At 54.4% G+C, this 13,604-nt stretch overlaps 1 protein-coding gene across 8 annotated transcripts in view; it reads right to left on the bottom strand.

Moving 5' to 3' along the window:
- Positions 1 to 13,604, bottom strand: part of SRCIN1 (SRC kinase signaling inhibitor 1) — a 75,172-nt gene that overhangs the window by 38,087 nt on the left and 23,481 nt on the right. For 5 of the 8 annotated variants that reach the window (XM_060203603.1, XM_060203602.1, XM_060203604.1 and 2 more), the window contains exons 2-3: positions 8,207 to 8,508; positions 5,307 to 5,405 (exon numbers count right to left, since the gene is read on the bottom strand). In XM_060203603.1, coding sequence (XP_060059586.1) covers positions 5,307 to 5,405; positions 8,207 to 8,508 — 401 coding nt within the window. Of the gene's footprint in view, positions 1 to 3,001; positions 3,239 to 5,306; positions 5,406 to 8,206; positions 8,509 to 13,604 lie in introns of those variants that run through there. The other 3 variants (XM_060203606.1, XM_016191619.2, XM_060203608.1) reach the window with 2 other exon arrangements.

Here is a 13,604-nt window from a genome sequence, read left to right as displayed (position 1 = left end):
TGCAGGGGAGTTGCTTCACAGGTGGTGAAGCAGGTCTGCAGGTGTCTGTCTTTCTCTCCCCTTTTCTGTCTTCCCCTCCTCTCTCCATTTCTCTCTGTCCTATCCAACAGCGAACGACATCAACAACAACAATAATAATCACAACAAGGCTACAACAACAAGGGCAACAAAAGGGGGAAAAATGGCCTCCAGGAGCAGTGAATTCATGGTGCAGGCACTGAGCCCCAATAACGCTGGAAGCAAAAAAAAAGTCCGCTCACCAAGAGTACCCACACACACACCCTGAGCCATGATCACTCTCTCCCTCTCCAGAACTGACTCCAAGACACACACACACACACACACACACACACACACACACACACACACCTCTTTTGCTGGTAAAGGGAAGGGAGCAGCAAAGTGAGCAGCAAAGTCTGTGCCTTATCCAGTGCTTGAAACAATCTATTGGCACATGCCACCCCCATGGGTACCAATGGTGCCCACAGGTGTTAAAGGGAGAGGAGGGGCTGGAGTATCAGCCCAGATCCATAGCAGCTTGTAGCTGTGGGGTGGTGGCAGCAGAAGGAGTGGGTGAGAGGGAGCAGGGAGAGGGCATAAGAAGGCCAGCTCTGTAGAGAAGGTGGTGTCCCCCACCCACCACCATCATACCAGGGACCCAGGCCACCCACAGAGCCTCTCAGCTGGCCTCCAATGAGGACATCACCATGAACATACCCAGAAGCAACAAAAATAAACCCACAAAGGGATACAGACTCCTTTCATAGTTAGCAATAACCCCAGGAAGAGAATCTTAGGGAAAAAGATATTCACATGTAGCCCTCCCCTACTTACACACCAACACATGAACCAAGGAACCTGACTTATTCACAGACACTCCCACCTGTCACAACCCATACTAACCCCTAGAGTGACAGAAACAGACTCAACATCCATTCATGTGCACACACTCACACTAACTTCAGACAGACAGACACACACACACACACACACACACACACACACACACCTGTACACAGTACAGACATACATACAAAGAGGTCTTATTCCTTCTTCACTAGCCAAATCATGGTGCCTCTGACCACCTCAGCCACTGCCCATGCCTATCATGTCCCAGATACCACATGTCATGTAGATAAAATCCTGATTCAAAAAAGACAAAAATAGATGCCTCCTGTCCCCATGTCCAAAAGTCAGATTCTGGATGTGCAGGTGACTGGAGTCCCTCTCATATATCTGGGGTGGGGAGAGGGATAGGCCTGGCTACAGTATGCCAGCTGTGCCCTCAACTTGGGTCTGCCTCCAGGGCCTGGGGCCAGATCACAGACATGGGGTACTCAGACCTGAAAGAGTGGGGTCAAGACTTGAGGATGGGAGGCAGCAGCAGTTCCAGAGGAAAGGCCAGCCCAGCCTCTCTGGAGCAGAAAGATGGAAAACTGGCTTAGTGGTTTGTGCTCTGTGAAACAGAGTTGGGCTGAGCTAAGAGTCCTAAACCTCTGGACTCCGCTCCTTCATCCTCTGGATAGTGGGGAGAAAACCACCCTTTTGTTGGCAGAAACAGGAATGAGTCACACAATCCCCAGGTAACTCAGTGTCCTTGGGGGGAGGGGAGTGGATGAGAAGTCCCTGGGGATTCAGTTTCTTTTTTTCAGGGTGCTAACTCCACAGGATGGTTTGGGGTGACTTGACAGAGGGCTCCTCCACTGCTATGGTAGGGCCCTCTCCCTCCAGCCCTTTACCACTTCCCCTTTTTCTGGGTTGTCTGTTTCCCCTGCTCTGCCTATGAATGAATTTTAAGGAAAGAGGACCAGCCCCAAATGATGGGTGTGTGTGTGTGTGTACACCCTGGGCTGGCAGTCCTCGGTCTTCTGGTTTTTCCCTCGAAATTTCCTGGCACCCAAACTACATTGGAAGGAGGGCAGAGGGCAAAGGGCACTTTCCTCCTAACCCAGCAGAAGCCTCTGTCCTCCTTCAGCTTCCTCAGGGGGGGGGGGGGGCGACACACCAGACACTCACTTGGTGGGAAAACTTAAAAGGTTAACGGGGAGGGACCCCACCAGCGGGTGAGCATTTGTAGAGAAGACTATTGCAGGACTGAGGCAAACCGAGGTGGGCTCTGGCAGATTAAGACGTATGCAGCCACCCACTGCTTGGGGACAAAGCTTCAGAACGGGGGAGGAAAGCTTCCCAGAGACTCGAGGAAGGAGACCCGGGTGATCTTGAACTCCCGGGGTGGGGGTGGGGGTTAGAAACCCCTTCTTTCCCCTAGGGCTGAGGCGTGTACCCTCTGTCTCCCTCCCGCAACCCAGGTCCCCTCAGCTGGGTTCCTTCCGCCTGCAGCTGGTTCCCACTCCCAGCCGAGGCCTAGGATGGGTGATGCCTGGGTTCCGAGGATACTGAGTTGGCCCGCCCAGGTCTGTCCCCTCCCACCGCAGGCGTCCCTTGGGTGGGAGGAGCGACCCCCTCTCAGCCTCAAGCCCCCACGACTCACCCTCCCGACTGCGGGGACAACCCGTAGGTGGTACCCCGCTCCTGAGCCCCTGACTCTGGCGCGTACACCCACATCTAAACTCGGGTTCACCCGCGTCCGCGTGAACCCCCGCCCCCAGGATGGGGTTCCGAGGCGCGCCCCCGCCTCCCTCCGCCGTGCACAGCTCGGCGCTGCCCGTGGTGCCCACAGACATCCTCGCCCCAACCCGGGGCGGGGGGGGGGGGCTGCGGGACCCGCGCTGCGCAGGGGGCGAAGGCGCACACCCGAAGGTCATGACTTTTCCGAGGCTGGGGGAGGGGGCGCCCGCTGCATTTCGGGGAAGGGAACAGAAAGCTGAAAATGCGGTGGGGGAAGGGAAGGGGCGTTTCTCGGGGACCCAGAATCGCAAGCGCACCCCTCCACCAGTGCGGCCCGGGTCGCCGAGTGGATCCCCCACCTCGCCCTGTACCCCGCTCCTCCCCCCAAGAACCCTAGGCGGCGCCCCCGACCCCCGCAGCCGCTCCCCCTTACCTGCGGCCACAGGTGTATGCGCGGGGACCCACAGCCCCGGGTCCCGCGTGGGGCGGGGGAGGGAGGGCGGCCCCCTACTTCTACCCGCCCGGGTTCTCCCCTCCCCCGGCCGTAGCCGCCGCCGGTGCCCTTTGCTGCAATGCGAGAGCCGCCGCCGCCGCGCCGGCCCGGGCCCTGGTCGCCCCGGTAACCGCGACTCCACCTGGCGCGGCGCGGCGCGGCGCAGTGCTCATCCTCCCTCCAGCCCCCTCCCCGCGCGGCCCCGCCAGCGCAGCCCCGCCGAGGAGCGGCGGAGGCTGGTGGCTGCGTCGCCGCGGTCACCCGATACGCCCGCCCGCCGCCCGGGACTCGGGTTGCAGGAGGGAGGGAGGTTAGACAGCTAGTGGAGGCGGGGGAGGGGCTGCGGTGGGAATTCTAGCATCTTCCCCTTCCCGGGAGTCCTTTCCTGAGCCTCATCCCTAAAGATCTGCCTGGGGCAGGCAGGGGGGAAGAAGGGAGTCCTGTATCCTGACCTGACACACCCACCCCAGCCTCTTCCCACCCGGGTCTCAACTGTGCACGCTGCCCTGTAAACTCTCTTTCCTATGACTCAATCCCCAGCCAAGCTTGGAAGGCTTGGACTGCCTGGGTTTCCTGGATGGCCTCTAGGCCTGCTCTGCTGTGTGACTGATGTCTCTGGTCAGGTGCTTTACAAAAAAAAAAAGAGCTCCTGGGGGGCCAGGTGGTGGTGTACCTGGTGGAGTGCACACACTACAGTGCTCAAGGACCCAGGTTCGAATCCCTGGTCTCCACCTGCAGGGGGAGAGCTTCACCAGTGATGATGCAGGGCTGCAAGTGTCTCTCTATCTGTCTCTCTCCCTATTTCCCTCTTCCTTCTCAATTTCTAGCTGTCCCTATCCAATAAATAAAGTAATAGTGATTTTTTTTAAAGCCCCTGACTAAGCCATGGGGAATGACAAGTACGGTACGCACTAAGTTATCACATGACAACAACAAGGCCACTTTCCTCAGTAATCAGCCTTAGGGCCAGGGTTCCTTCAAACTCTATTCTCCACCAGAGCAGATTCTAGATGTGGACAGACATAGAACCCATGGCCTGGAAGAGCTGAACTCCCCTTAGTCAAGCCTCACTCCTCTCAGGCACTAATTCCAACCAGCCCAAAGGCACTCTACTGAGGGAGGACTTCAGAGTGCCGGGGCCTACACATTTGTCCTCTGCCCTCACATCCCTGCCTCAGCACCAGGCTAATCTCTTCATGCCTCTACTTGGCCACTCAGGACAACTCTGTCCCTCCTGTCACCCAACCTTGAGGGCAGACACATCTTTGTTCCCTGGAGTCTAGTCAGGATGGGGCAGCGAGCAGGAAGAGGAAGTGGGTTGAATGCCCCAAGAGTGATGCCAAGTGTGCCAGTCTGTTCCTAGACTTGAGTTACATGCTCTGGAGCCTTGTCCTGGGCTGCCACATTTTTCCTCCTAATTCCCTTAAAAAGGTCAAGCTTGGCTGCCTGTGCCCAGTGAGGACGTGAAGCTGGCACCATGCTGCCCATTGGCTCTCCTGCTCTACACCCCCTCCACCTGCCACAGCAAAGCACCTGCAGCCAAGACATCCTTGGGGCTGTCCCTTCCCACTGTCACTCCCTATTCCTGGCCTGAGGTGTCTCCTTTTCTCCCAGGTGTGAGTTTGGAGCCCAAGCCCTGCCTCCATGTGCCCTCTTCTGAGCTAAATACATCGTCTCATCAAGGAAACTGAGGGTTGGTGGGGAGTCAAGGAGCAAGTTCAAAACAAATGGCTTGATGCAAAAGCCCTTTTAGCACTTTGAGATGAAGCCTTGAACAAAACAAGGGGGATGAGAGAAACATCAGGGAGGGTGAGTCTGCTCTAATGTGGAAGGGTGGGTGGGGACAGGGGACAGGAGAATGAGATGACTGTGAGGGGAGGAGGTGAGTACAGGGCATAAGAGACTCCTGAAAATCAAGTGTGGGTAGAGAGACAAGGAGGAGAGGGACTCTTGTTTAAAGGAAAAAAGAATATATATATTTCAAAATCTGAACATACTCCCTCAAAAATTCCTTCCCCAGGCCAAACGTTGCCATAGGTTTGAGGAGGGAACAGAAAGAGTAAGACATCTCTGGGAAGAATAAAGGCCATAGGAGTCTCCTGAAAATATGGAAGGGGTACTATGTAAGAGAAATGGGCACAAAATTTTTTTTTAAATCCTGGTTATCCCCCCTCCAAAAAAAATGCCTCCCCAAAGCCAAACTCTGTTGTAGGTTTGGGGGGTGTGGTGGAGGTGGGTGACTCACCTGGGCCGGCTGGCCAGCCCCGGAGGGGGCGGAGTCGCCATGGAGGTGGGAGCAGAGGGAGCTGAGGAGGCACACAGGGTCCACGGTCCAGCCGCCAACCTGTGTGTGCGAAGCGGGGGGGGGGGGGGGGGGGGGGTGTTGGGGGGGGAACACCCCATTAGGGGGAGTGGGCAAGAGCCGCTGGGGTTGTGCTGGGACAGGCTAGGGAGGGGTAAGCTTTGGCATGGAGCTCAAGCCACAGAGGGAACCTGTGACACTGACTTATCGCTCACTTGAGTCTCAACTAGAATCCTGCACCTGTTTCTGGATTTTTCTCTCCTGACAGACTGGGTGCTCCCAGAGTCCTTGAGCCTGAAACCCATTTCTCCCTTACTTGGCCACCTGCCTCCCTGTCCACTATGCCAGGCAGCTGTCCATCACCTCCACCTCCTCCAGCTATCTCTAACAATGTCACCCCCTATTTCAGAGAAACAGAAGCATCCAGAAGGTGCCTCAGTCTCCACCAAACACTCTCTCCCCTGGCATCTTAGAGGGACCGACTGACTTTTTTCTTCTTTCTTCTTCCAGCCTTAGGAGGCTGCACCATGCCATTGACTTGCAGCCCATGCCTCCTGACTTCTCCAGGACAGGACCTCTTCCCCCTCCCATCCTCAGAGTCATTCATCTGCATTCATTCCACAGTGACTGAGCCAGCAGCATGCTTAGGCACTAGGCAGTCCAAGGCAAATGAAATGGCTGTGGATGCTGCTTACATACACTCAGAGGGAGGGAACGGATGAGCAAATGAATAAAGGAATGAATCTGGAAGGGAGTGGCTGCACCATTAGCCACTTACTAAGTGTTTCCTGAGGACCTACTCTGTGCCAGTGAACATGCCAACCTACCACCTCCAGAGGATACCACCTGGGAAGTCTCCAGCTTTTTTGCAAACCTCTGCAGATGGTGTGAGGTTTAGGCCAGGGTCCTATGCCCACAACACCTCCAGTCTCCCCTATACCCATCCCAAACTGGCTGCTACCTTACCATCCCATGAGCAATGGCCACTCTGTCCCTCTGGACCCAGTCAGTTTTGATGTTTCTCTCACCCATCCTTTCTGTCTTCTGAAGGGCAGGGGCCCTTCTTACCTCTTCCTGTAATGCTTCCCCCTGCCCCCAGCTGTCCGTGGGCCTCTCCTCTCTCAGGTCCCACACTATCTTGGCTGCCATGTTTATGGCCCAGATTCTGCTTCCTGTCCTGATTAGGATCAACCCCCTCCTGAAGTCATGGACCCTTTGGAGTCTTGAATCAAACACACAGTACGGATTCCCTTGAATGATCTGTACCCACTCTGAATCCAGCTGCCAAATCCCTCAAATGTTCCTCTCCCAACCCTCTAGTTTTCTTGAAGGCACCACCCACTGGCACTCCACACTTCCCGCTGTTCTCACCTCAAGCCTCCTGGTCCAACCAGGTGGGGTTCTGTGCCATTCCCCAAACAGACCCAGATCTATGCTCACCTTCCATCTCCCATCCCCTAAAACACCATTCTTGTCCCTGATGCCTATTTATAACCTTTTTTTACTTTCTAACTGTACTTTAAGTACCTTCTTCTCCAGGAAGCTTTCCCTGACCAGTTCACCCACCTGACCCCCACTCCTCTAAACCCTCTCCCAACTGACTATGCTTAAGTTTAAACATCCTTTCACATACTAGGTAATAAATGTCCTGCTTCCTCCTGCAGCCAGAGCACACAGTAGTAGAACCCACAGAGAGGGGCTCCCTGAGGGTAAGGACGTTCTCTCTCCTTCACCTGTAACCTTCCCTTATGCCAACTGAACTCTGCTCCAAGAGAACTCTGAATCTGGGGACAAGTAAAAGCCAAACAGAACTGGTAGTGACATGGGGGTGGTGGTGCAGATAAGGTACCAGAAATGCACCAGTGTGTATCTGTTCCCTGAAGTGAGGATGGGAGTAGGGACACTCTCCCTTTTTCCCAGACAACTCCAGCGATACTGGAAAATGGACAAATCCAGACAAGGATGGGAGCAAGGACTGAGACCCCAAGACTCAACTGAAATCATGCTGATGAGGTGCACCCCCCACCCCAGAGTGAGCGAGTAATGCAGGTTTCAGTCACCAGGGAGGTGCTTCACCAGCATGAGACCGTGAACAAAAGACTACTCCCAAGAACCAGCCTTCCTACACAGAGGAAAGTCATTCTTGGATGGACCGACGCATCCAGGAATCCAAGGATCTGAGAGTAGAAGCACCCAAAGCATCCCACCCCTTTGGGTGGAGGAAACCATCCTGATGCTCATCCCAAGTGGGCGGGGTGCACTGACTCCTCTCTTAGCCTGACTGGTGGCAGCAGAGGAACCAATCCCCAAAAAGAGGGGCCTTCAGCTCAGAGTCATAGTGCCAGTGTGTGTGTGGGGGGGGGGTGGGGGGGTGCAGGAGGGAAGGTGAAAGCCAGAGGAAGGAGAGAAAGGGTTATGGCAGCTCTGGGCTCTGGTTTTTGAGGCTGGGCATGTTAAATTCAGGCTGCTGAAGCTCTCTAGAGACTATGTCACAGAAATGCGACCCCAAACATCCCAACAGAGATGGATGGACCTTCACAATCGACATAGTCACCAAGGCTGGCCCTTCTCCCACCACTCCTTTGGTCTCTAGGCCTGCTGTCTTGTCTAAACACTGGAGTTCAAGACCAGGCTCTCTCCATCCAAACTTCAGGATTGCAGGCAAAGATCTGGAGGCTGAGTCCCCATCCCCATCCTCTCCTGGCTCCAGAACAGGCCAATCTGAGCAACTGCCCAAGTCTCCTTGTCCTACCACTCTCCTCCCCAGGTGGCTCTCAGAAGACATCTGGGGGCAGAGGATAACAGGGGCATCCGCTCCCGGCCCACAGCCCAGCCACACTCACCTGCTCTCGCATCCTGTCCTGCTGGCCCCTGAGCGCCAGGGCGTGCTGCGGGTACTTGCTCTTCAGGTGGTCCATGAAGGCATCACGCTTGCGGTCCGCATCGGCCTTCTGGAGTCCGCTGAGCGCCTCCAGGCTCTGGGCGGCGATCACCGTGTGCCGCCGCTCAGACGTGTGTACCAGCCCCACGTTGGAGAAGCGCCGGCCCCCGCTGCCCCCGCCACCCCCACCCCCCAGGGTCCGGTACTCCCGCGGGTACTCGGCATCATCAGCAGACAGCATGGGGGGGCTACTCCGCTCTGGATCTGCGAGGGGGGAGAGGGGGCACAGCAGGGTCATGGCACGCCCAGCCTGGGCTGCAGATCCCCCCACCCAGGACGCTGCCCATCCCCACTAGGGGCCAGATGGGGATGAAACTAGCGCTCCAGGAAGGTGGGGACAAGGGCAGGGGTCAGCTTCCTACTCTTTAGCAGGTGGAGTTGGAGGGCTAATGCCTTAAGGTGGGGTGCTGGTCTCTGAGGCTACAGAGTGTTTGGAAGAAGGGGCCCTGGACGTAATACTTATCTCCACACACTGATGTGAGCAGGGAAGAGCAGGGAAGCCGCTTTCAGTCGTTTCCTGAAAGCGCGGGAAGGACCCTGCACTGTCTTTCTCTCTTGAGCGGGGTGTGGGGGAGTGAAGTGTGTGTTAGCCTTCTCCTTCAGGCTAGCGTGCCCAGGACATGCTGACCAAAAGGACTTGGGAAGGGGGTATTTGGGAAAGGGCCAGAACTGGGCTCCACTTTGGAGAATACTACAACAATCCCACTCAGGGTTTCTCAAGGAGACGGAGGCCCAGAGTCTGGGGCATGGAGCCTCCCCGCCTCCCCAGAGACAGACGATAGACAGGAGAGGTTGAACACAGAACAGACAGTGAGGGATGGACTGGGGACAAACTCAAAGGAGAAAGCAGACAGACAATTCAAGCTCTCCCCCCTGGGGCCCTCCCCCTTGCCCTTTATTTTAGGCTCTCCGACTCCTCACCAATGTACACACAAGCTCAAGACCTATAGGGGACACACAAGGGACAAAGCACAGTACAGAAGCAGAACAAAAAGAGGCCGGGGGTTGCGGTCCCCACGCAGAACTTGGAATCCTTTCCCCAGATTCCTGCCAGCCCTGAATGCCTGATCTTCCCAGTTACAATCATGTCCCCTGCCCCTGGTGGTGACTCTCCAGAGTCCAGTAGAGGACAGTATTATGCATACCCCTTGGGGTGAAAGCTTTTGGGGTTCACCCCAAATTCCTACCCATATATGTCCTCCCTTGTCCCAAGAAGTCTCCTCTGCTGGAGACTAATATAGTCTCCCCCATGCACCTGTAGCACCACAATCCAATAGCCTTAAAGCAGCACACCCTAAGCAGGGCCTAGGCCTGGGGCATCAGGCACCACAGCTGACATGTACCTACGAACATCTGACTGGGCAAAAGAGGAGCATGCTGTAGCTTCTTGAGACCCAGCCCCGCAGCCGCACTTCAATGCCCTCCCTGCATATAACCATTGAGCACCAGACCCCTGCACAGCCACAGGAGGAGAGAGAAAAGCCAGACACCTTTCAGAAAAGCACGCTGATACCCACAAATATGCAGTACCCCCCCACACACACACATACACACACCCTTTCTCTCTGCCCTGGCTATCACTGAGGTTACATAGTTCTGGAGGACAGAACCCAAAGGGACCCAGCACCTCCCTCTCAAACCAAAGGAAGAATTGGCCCCCTGGAAGCAGAAATGCAAACTTTCCAGGACCATCACCCTGGACTGTGAGCCTCCCAGCCCCCTGTTGGGTGGTGCTATTTTGGTTCAATTTCTGAGATGTGACTGCCAAGGTGGGAGTAGTCCAATCCTATGTTAAAATCACAGTAAAGGTTTAGAGAGGCAGCTTGCTGACTAGAGCACCTGCCTGCCTGCATCAGTCCCTGGCACCACATGGGAGTTGTCACTGGCACTGGGAGAAGTTCTGGTGCTGTAGTTAGTGTCTCTCTATCTCTCCATAGAAAAGTAGCCTGGTGGCAATGAAATCACACATGGTGCAAGGCCCTGTGTCACAAAAAAAAAAAAAGTGGTTGGGTGGTGGCACACTGGGTTGAGTGCACGTATTATAGTGTACAAGGACCCAAGTTCAAGCCCCCAGTTCCCACCTGCAAGGGGGAAACTTCATGAGCAGTGAAGCAGTGCTACAGGTGTCTTTCTCTCTATCTCTCCCTCTCCCTTTCTCAATTTCTTTCTGCCCTACAAATAATAAAAAAAAAAATCGGGGGTTGGGTGGTAGCGCAGCAGGTTAAACGCAGGTGGCGCAAAGCGCAAGGACTGGCATAAGGATCCCAGTTTGAGCCCCTGTCTCCGACCTGCAGGGGAGTCACTTCACAGGCGGTGAAGCAGGTCTTCAGGCGTCTATCTTTCTCTCCCCCTCTCTGTCTTCCCCTCCTCTCTCCATTTCTCTCTGTCCTATCCAACAACGAACAACATCAACAATGGCAATAAAAGTAACCACAACAAAGCTACAACAACAAGGGCAACAAAAGGGGGGAAAATGGCCTCCAGGAGCGGTGGATTCATGGTGCATGCACCGAGCCCAGCAATAACCCTGGAGGCAAAAAAAAAAAGAAAGAAAAAAATCTTAAGTGGTCATTTTAAGTGGCTAGAGAAATTACTTAACTGGCTGAGCGCAGGACTCACATGCCTTAGGCTCTGTGTTCGATCCCTAGTGTCACATTTGCAGGAGTGGTGTTCTGGCTTCTCTCATGTGAAAACTCTCCACTTCATATGAATTTTTAAAGCACATCTTTTAAAACTAAGGTCACTGTGAGTTCTAGAAGTCAGAAACACAGTGTCTGTAAGGACTCCCTCCCCTCCTGGCCAGACAGCAGTTCACACACACACACACACACACACACACACATACACACACACACAGCTCTGTGGCTGGCACTGGATGCTTCTCCTTGTTCACCTACTGTCTCCCCACCATGGATGGCACTAGGTTTGAGGTCCTGCTGCTGTGCTCCTCAAAGCAAAATTATTCAGATACAGAGATGACCTTGCAGGGAATAGCTAAACCTTTGTTTTCGTAACGTTAAGAAACCAGATGAGCCAATCACTGACTTTGTGGAGCTAGTCTCTTGGGATCTTAGTGAGAGGTTTCTTTTTAAATGAATAATGAAGAACACTGAGTTAAGGCCACACACAGGCTCCCTCATCTAGAGGGACTTCCTGAAGCTGGCCCCTGACTGAGGTGTGTTAACCTGCTCACCCTGCCTCAGGCACTGAAGAAGATTCTGGCCACAATGGTGGAGAAAGCTCGTTGCTCTGAAGTAAAAGACACTGCAGGAAGGTGGGCTTGTTGGTCCCCTCAGGACTGCCTGCTCACTACCCCTGCACCCACTCAGACCCCAAGTCTTTCAGTGGCCCTGACCCTTGGGAGGACAGACGAAGCAGCCAGTGAAACTCCAGACGATGGATTCCTGTCTAGCAAGCACCAGCTTGGACACAGAGCAGATCAATACTTCCTGCTCAGGGCAGGGGAATCAGTGAGGGGCCATCTGGGCAGGGATCTTGAGGTGGGGGCACCAAGGCAGGCATCTGGGAGTTCTAGAGGCTGGGGTCTACTGGGGCAGGAACATGGGAAAGACAAGAAGTTCTTTTGGAAGGGGCTGGGTGGAGAAGGCCTGGAGGGAGCAGCAGAGCTAGGGACACTAGAGGGACACTGGGAACTAGGGCTCCTGGAGGGGGGCAGGGACTGGAGGGTTCTCTCTCCAAGGACCATCCATGTGCAACAGCCATCACTAGTTTTTTTTTTAATATTTTATTTTATTTATTTATTCCCTTTTGTTGCCCTTGTTGTTTTATTGTTGTAGTTATTATTGTTGTTGTTGTTGTTGTTGGATAGGACAGAGAGAAACGGAGAGAGGAGGGGAAGACAGAGAGGGGGAGAGAAAGATAGACACCTACAGACCTGCTTCACCGCCTGTGAAGCGACTCCCCTGCAGGTGGGGAGCCGGGGTTCGAACCGGGATCCTTATGCCAGTCCTTGTGCTTTGCGCCACCTGTGCTTAACCCGCTGCACTACAGCCCGACTCCCATCACTAGTTTTTTAACCAGAGCATTGCTCTGGCTTATGGTGATGCCAGGGATAGAACCTGGGACCTCAGATCCTCAGGCACAATGAAAGTCTTTTGCATAAACATTATGCTGTCTCCCCAGCCCTCCTTATTATTTTATATATATTTGGCACTAAGAAATGCACCCAGGGCCCCACAAATGTATAATACCACTGCTGAGAACCTCCACAGGCTAATTTTCTATTATTGATTTTTATGAAGAGGGAGGGAGGAAAGGGGGGGATAGAGAGATAGGCAGAGAAGGGGGGGAGGGAAGGGGGAAGAGAGAGATAGGCGGAGAAGGGGGGAGGGGAGGGGGAAGAGAGAGAGAGAGAAGCTTCAGACACACCAGGGAGAGACAGACAAAGGGGAGAAATAGCAGAGCACCACTATACTATCCATGGAGCTTCCCAGCACCATTTATGGTACTGCCATGTGGTGCCAGGGTTCAAACCCTAGACCTCACACTTGGTAAGGGATAGGCTCTAACAGGTGAGTTCCCTTGCACCCCTTCCAACCATCCTATCGGAGCCAGAGAGTCAAGCTACAGGGAAGATGCCCAGGACAGGTGACATCCAGTTCAGAGGAAGGGAGCTCTACTGAGCCTTTCTGGGGTAGGGCAGTGGGAAAGATGAGGAACCTCAGGCAGGGGTGAAGAGGGAAGGTGCTCTCCCCCCCCCCCCCAGTGGCTGGCTGCACATAAGGGTGCAGGTGCTTGGCTGGAGAGCAAGGCTGGTATTTGTTCCATCCCTTCCAAATTGCACGTTTATTTATGAGCCTGATTTATTTTTATCCTCCTCTGCTTTCTTTTTCATGAGCTCACTGTAACTCATGAGGAGAATTAAGAGTCCCAAGTTTCAGTGGCACTGTCTCCTAAGCCATCAAACCCACCCCCACCTGGTGTCTTTATTCCAAAGTCACCATCCCTGCTCTGTCCTCTGGCTGCTGTTAGGCAACATTCACACATGACATCATCTTTAGAGGAAAGGAATGTGGAGGACAAGAGAGGGGGAGGGAGAGGGAAGGAGAAAAAGAGAAAGGAGAGAAGAGCCAAGCTATAAGCTGTAGAAAAGAGAAATTCAAGGACTCTGGGGGGAGGGGGATACCTATGAGGAGTCCCCCTTACCCCCCCATACACACTTTCTATGCTCAAAACCTGGAGTCCAGGCCCCTGTCTCCCTCCCCAGAAACCAAGAGGCTGGGCAGGGTCCCTTCCCTGGGGATCTGAAAGGCCTCACCAGTAGACAGAGGTGGGGGCCA

The sequence above is a fragment of the Erinaceus europaeus genome, chromosome 12 (assembly GCF_950295315.1).
Source record: "Erinaceus europaeus chromosome 12, mEriEur2.1, whole genome shotgun sequence".
In the NCBI taxonomy this organism is placed as follows: domain Eukaryota; kingdom Metazoa; phylum Chordata; class Mammalia; order Eulipotyphla; family Erinaceidae; genus Erinaceus; species Erinaceus europaeus.
Note: the sequence above shows the minus strand (reverse complement) of the source record. Positions and strands in the feature narration are given on the sequence as shown.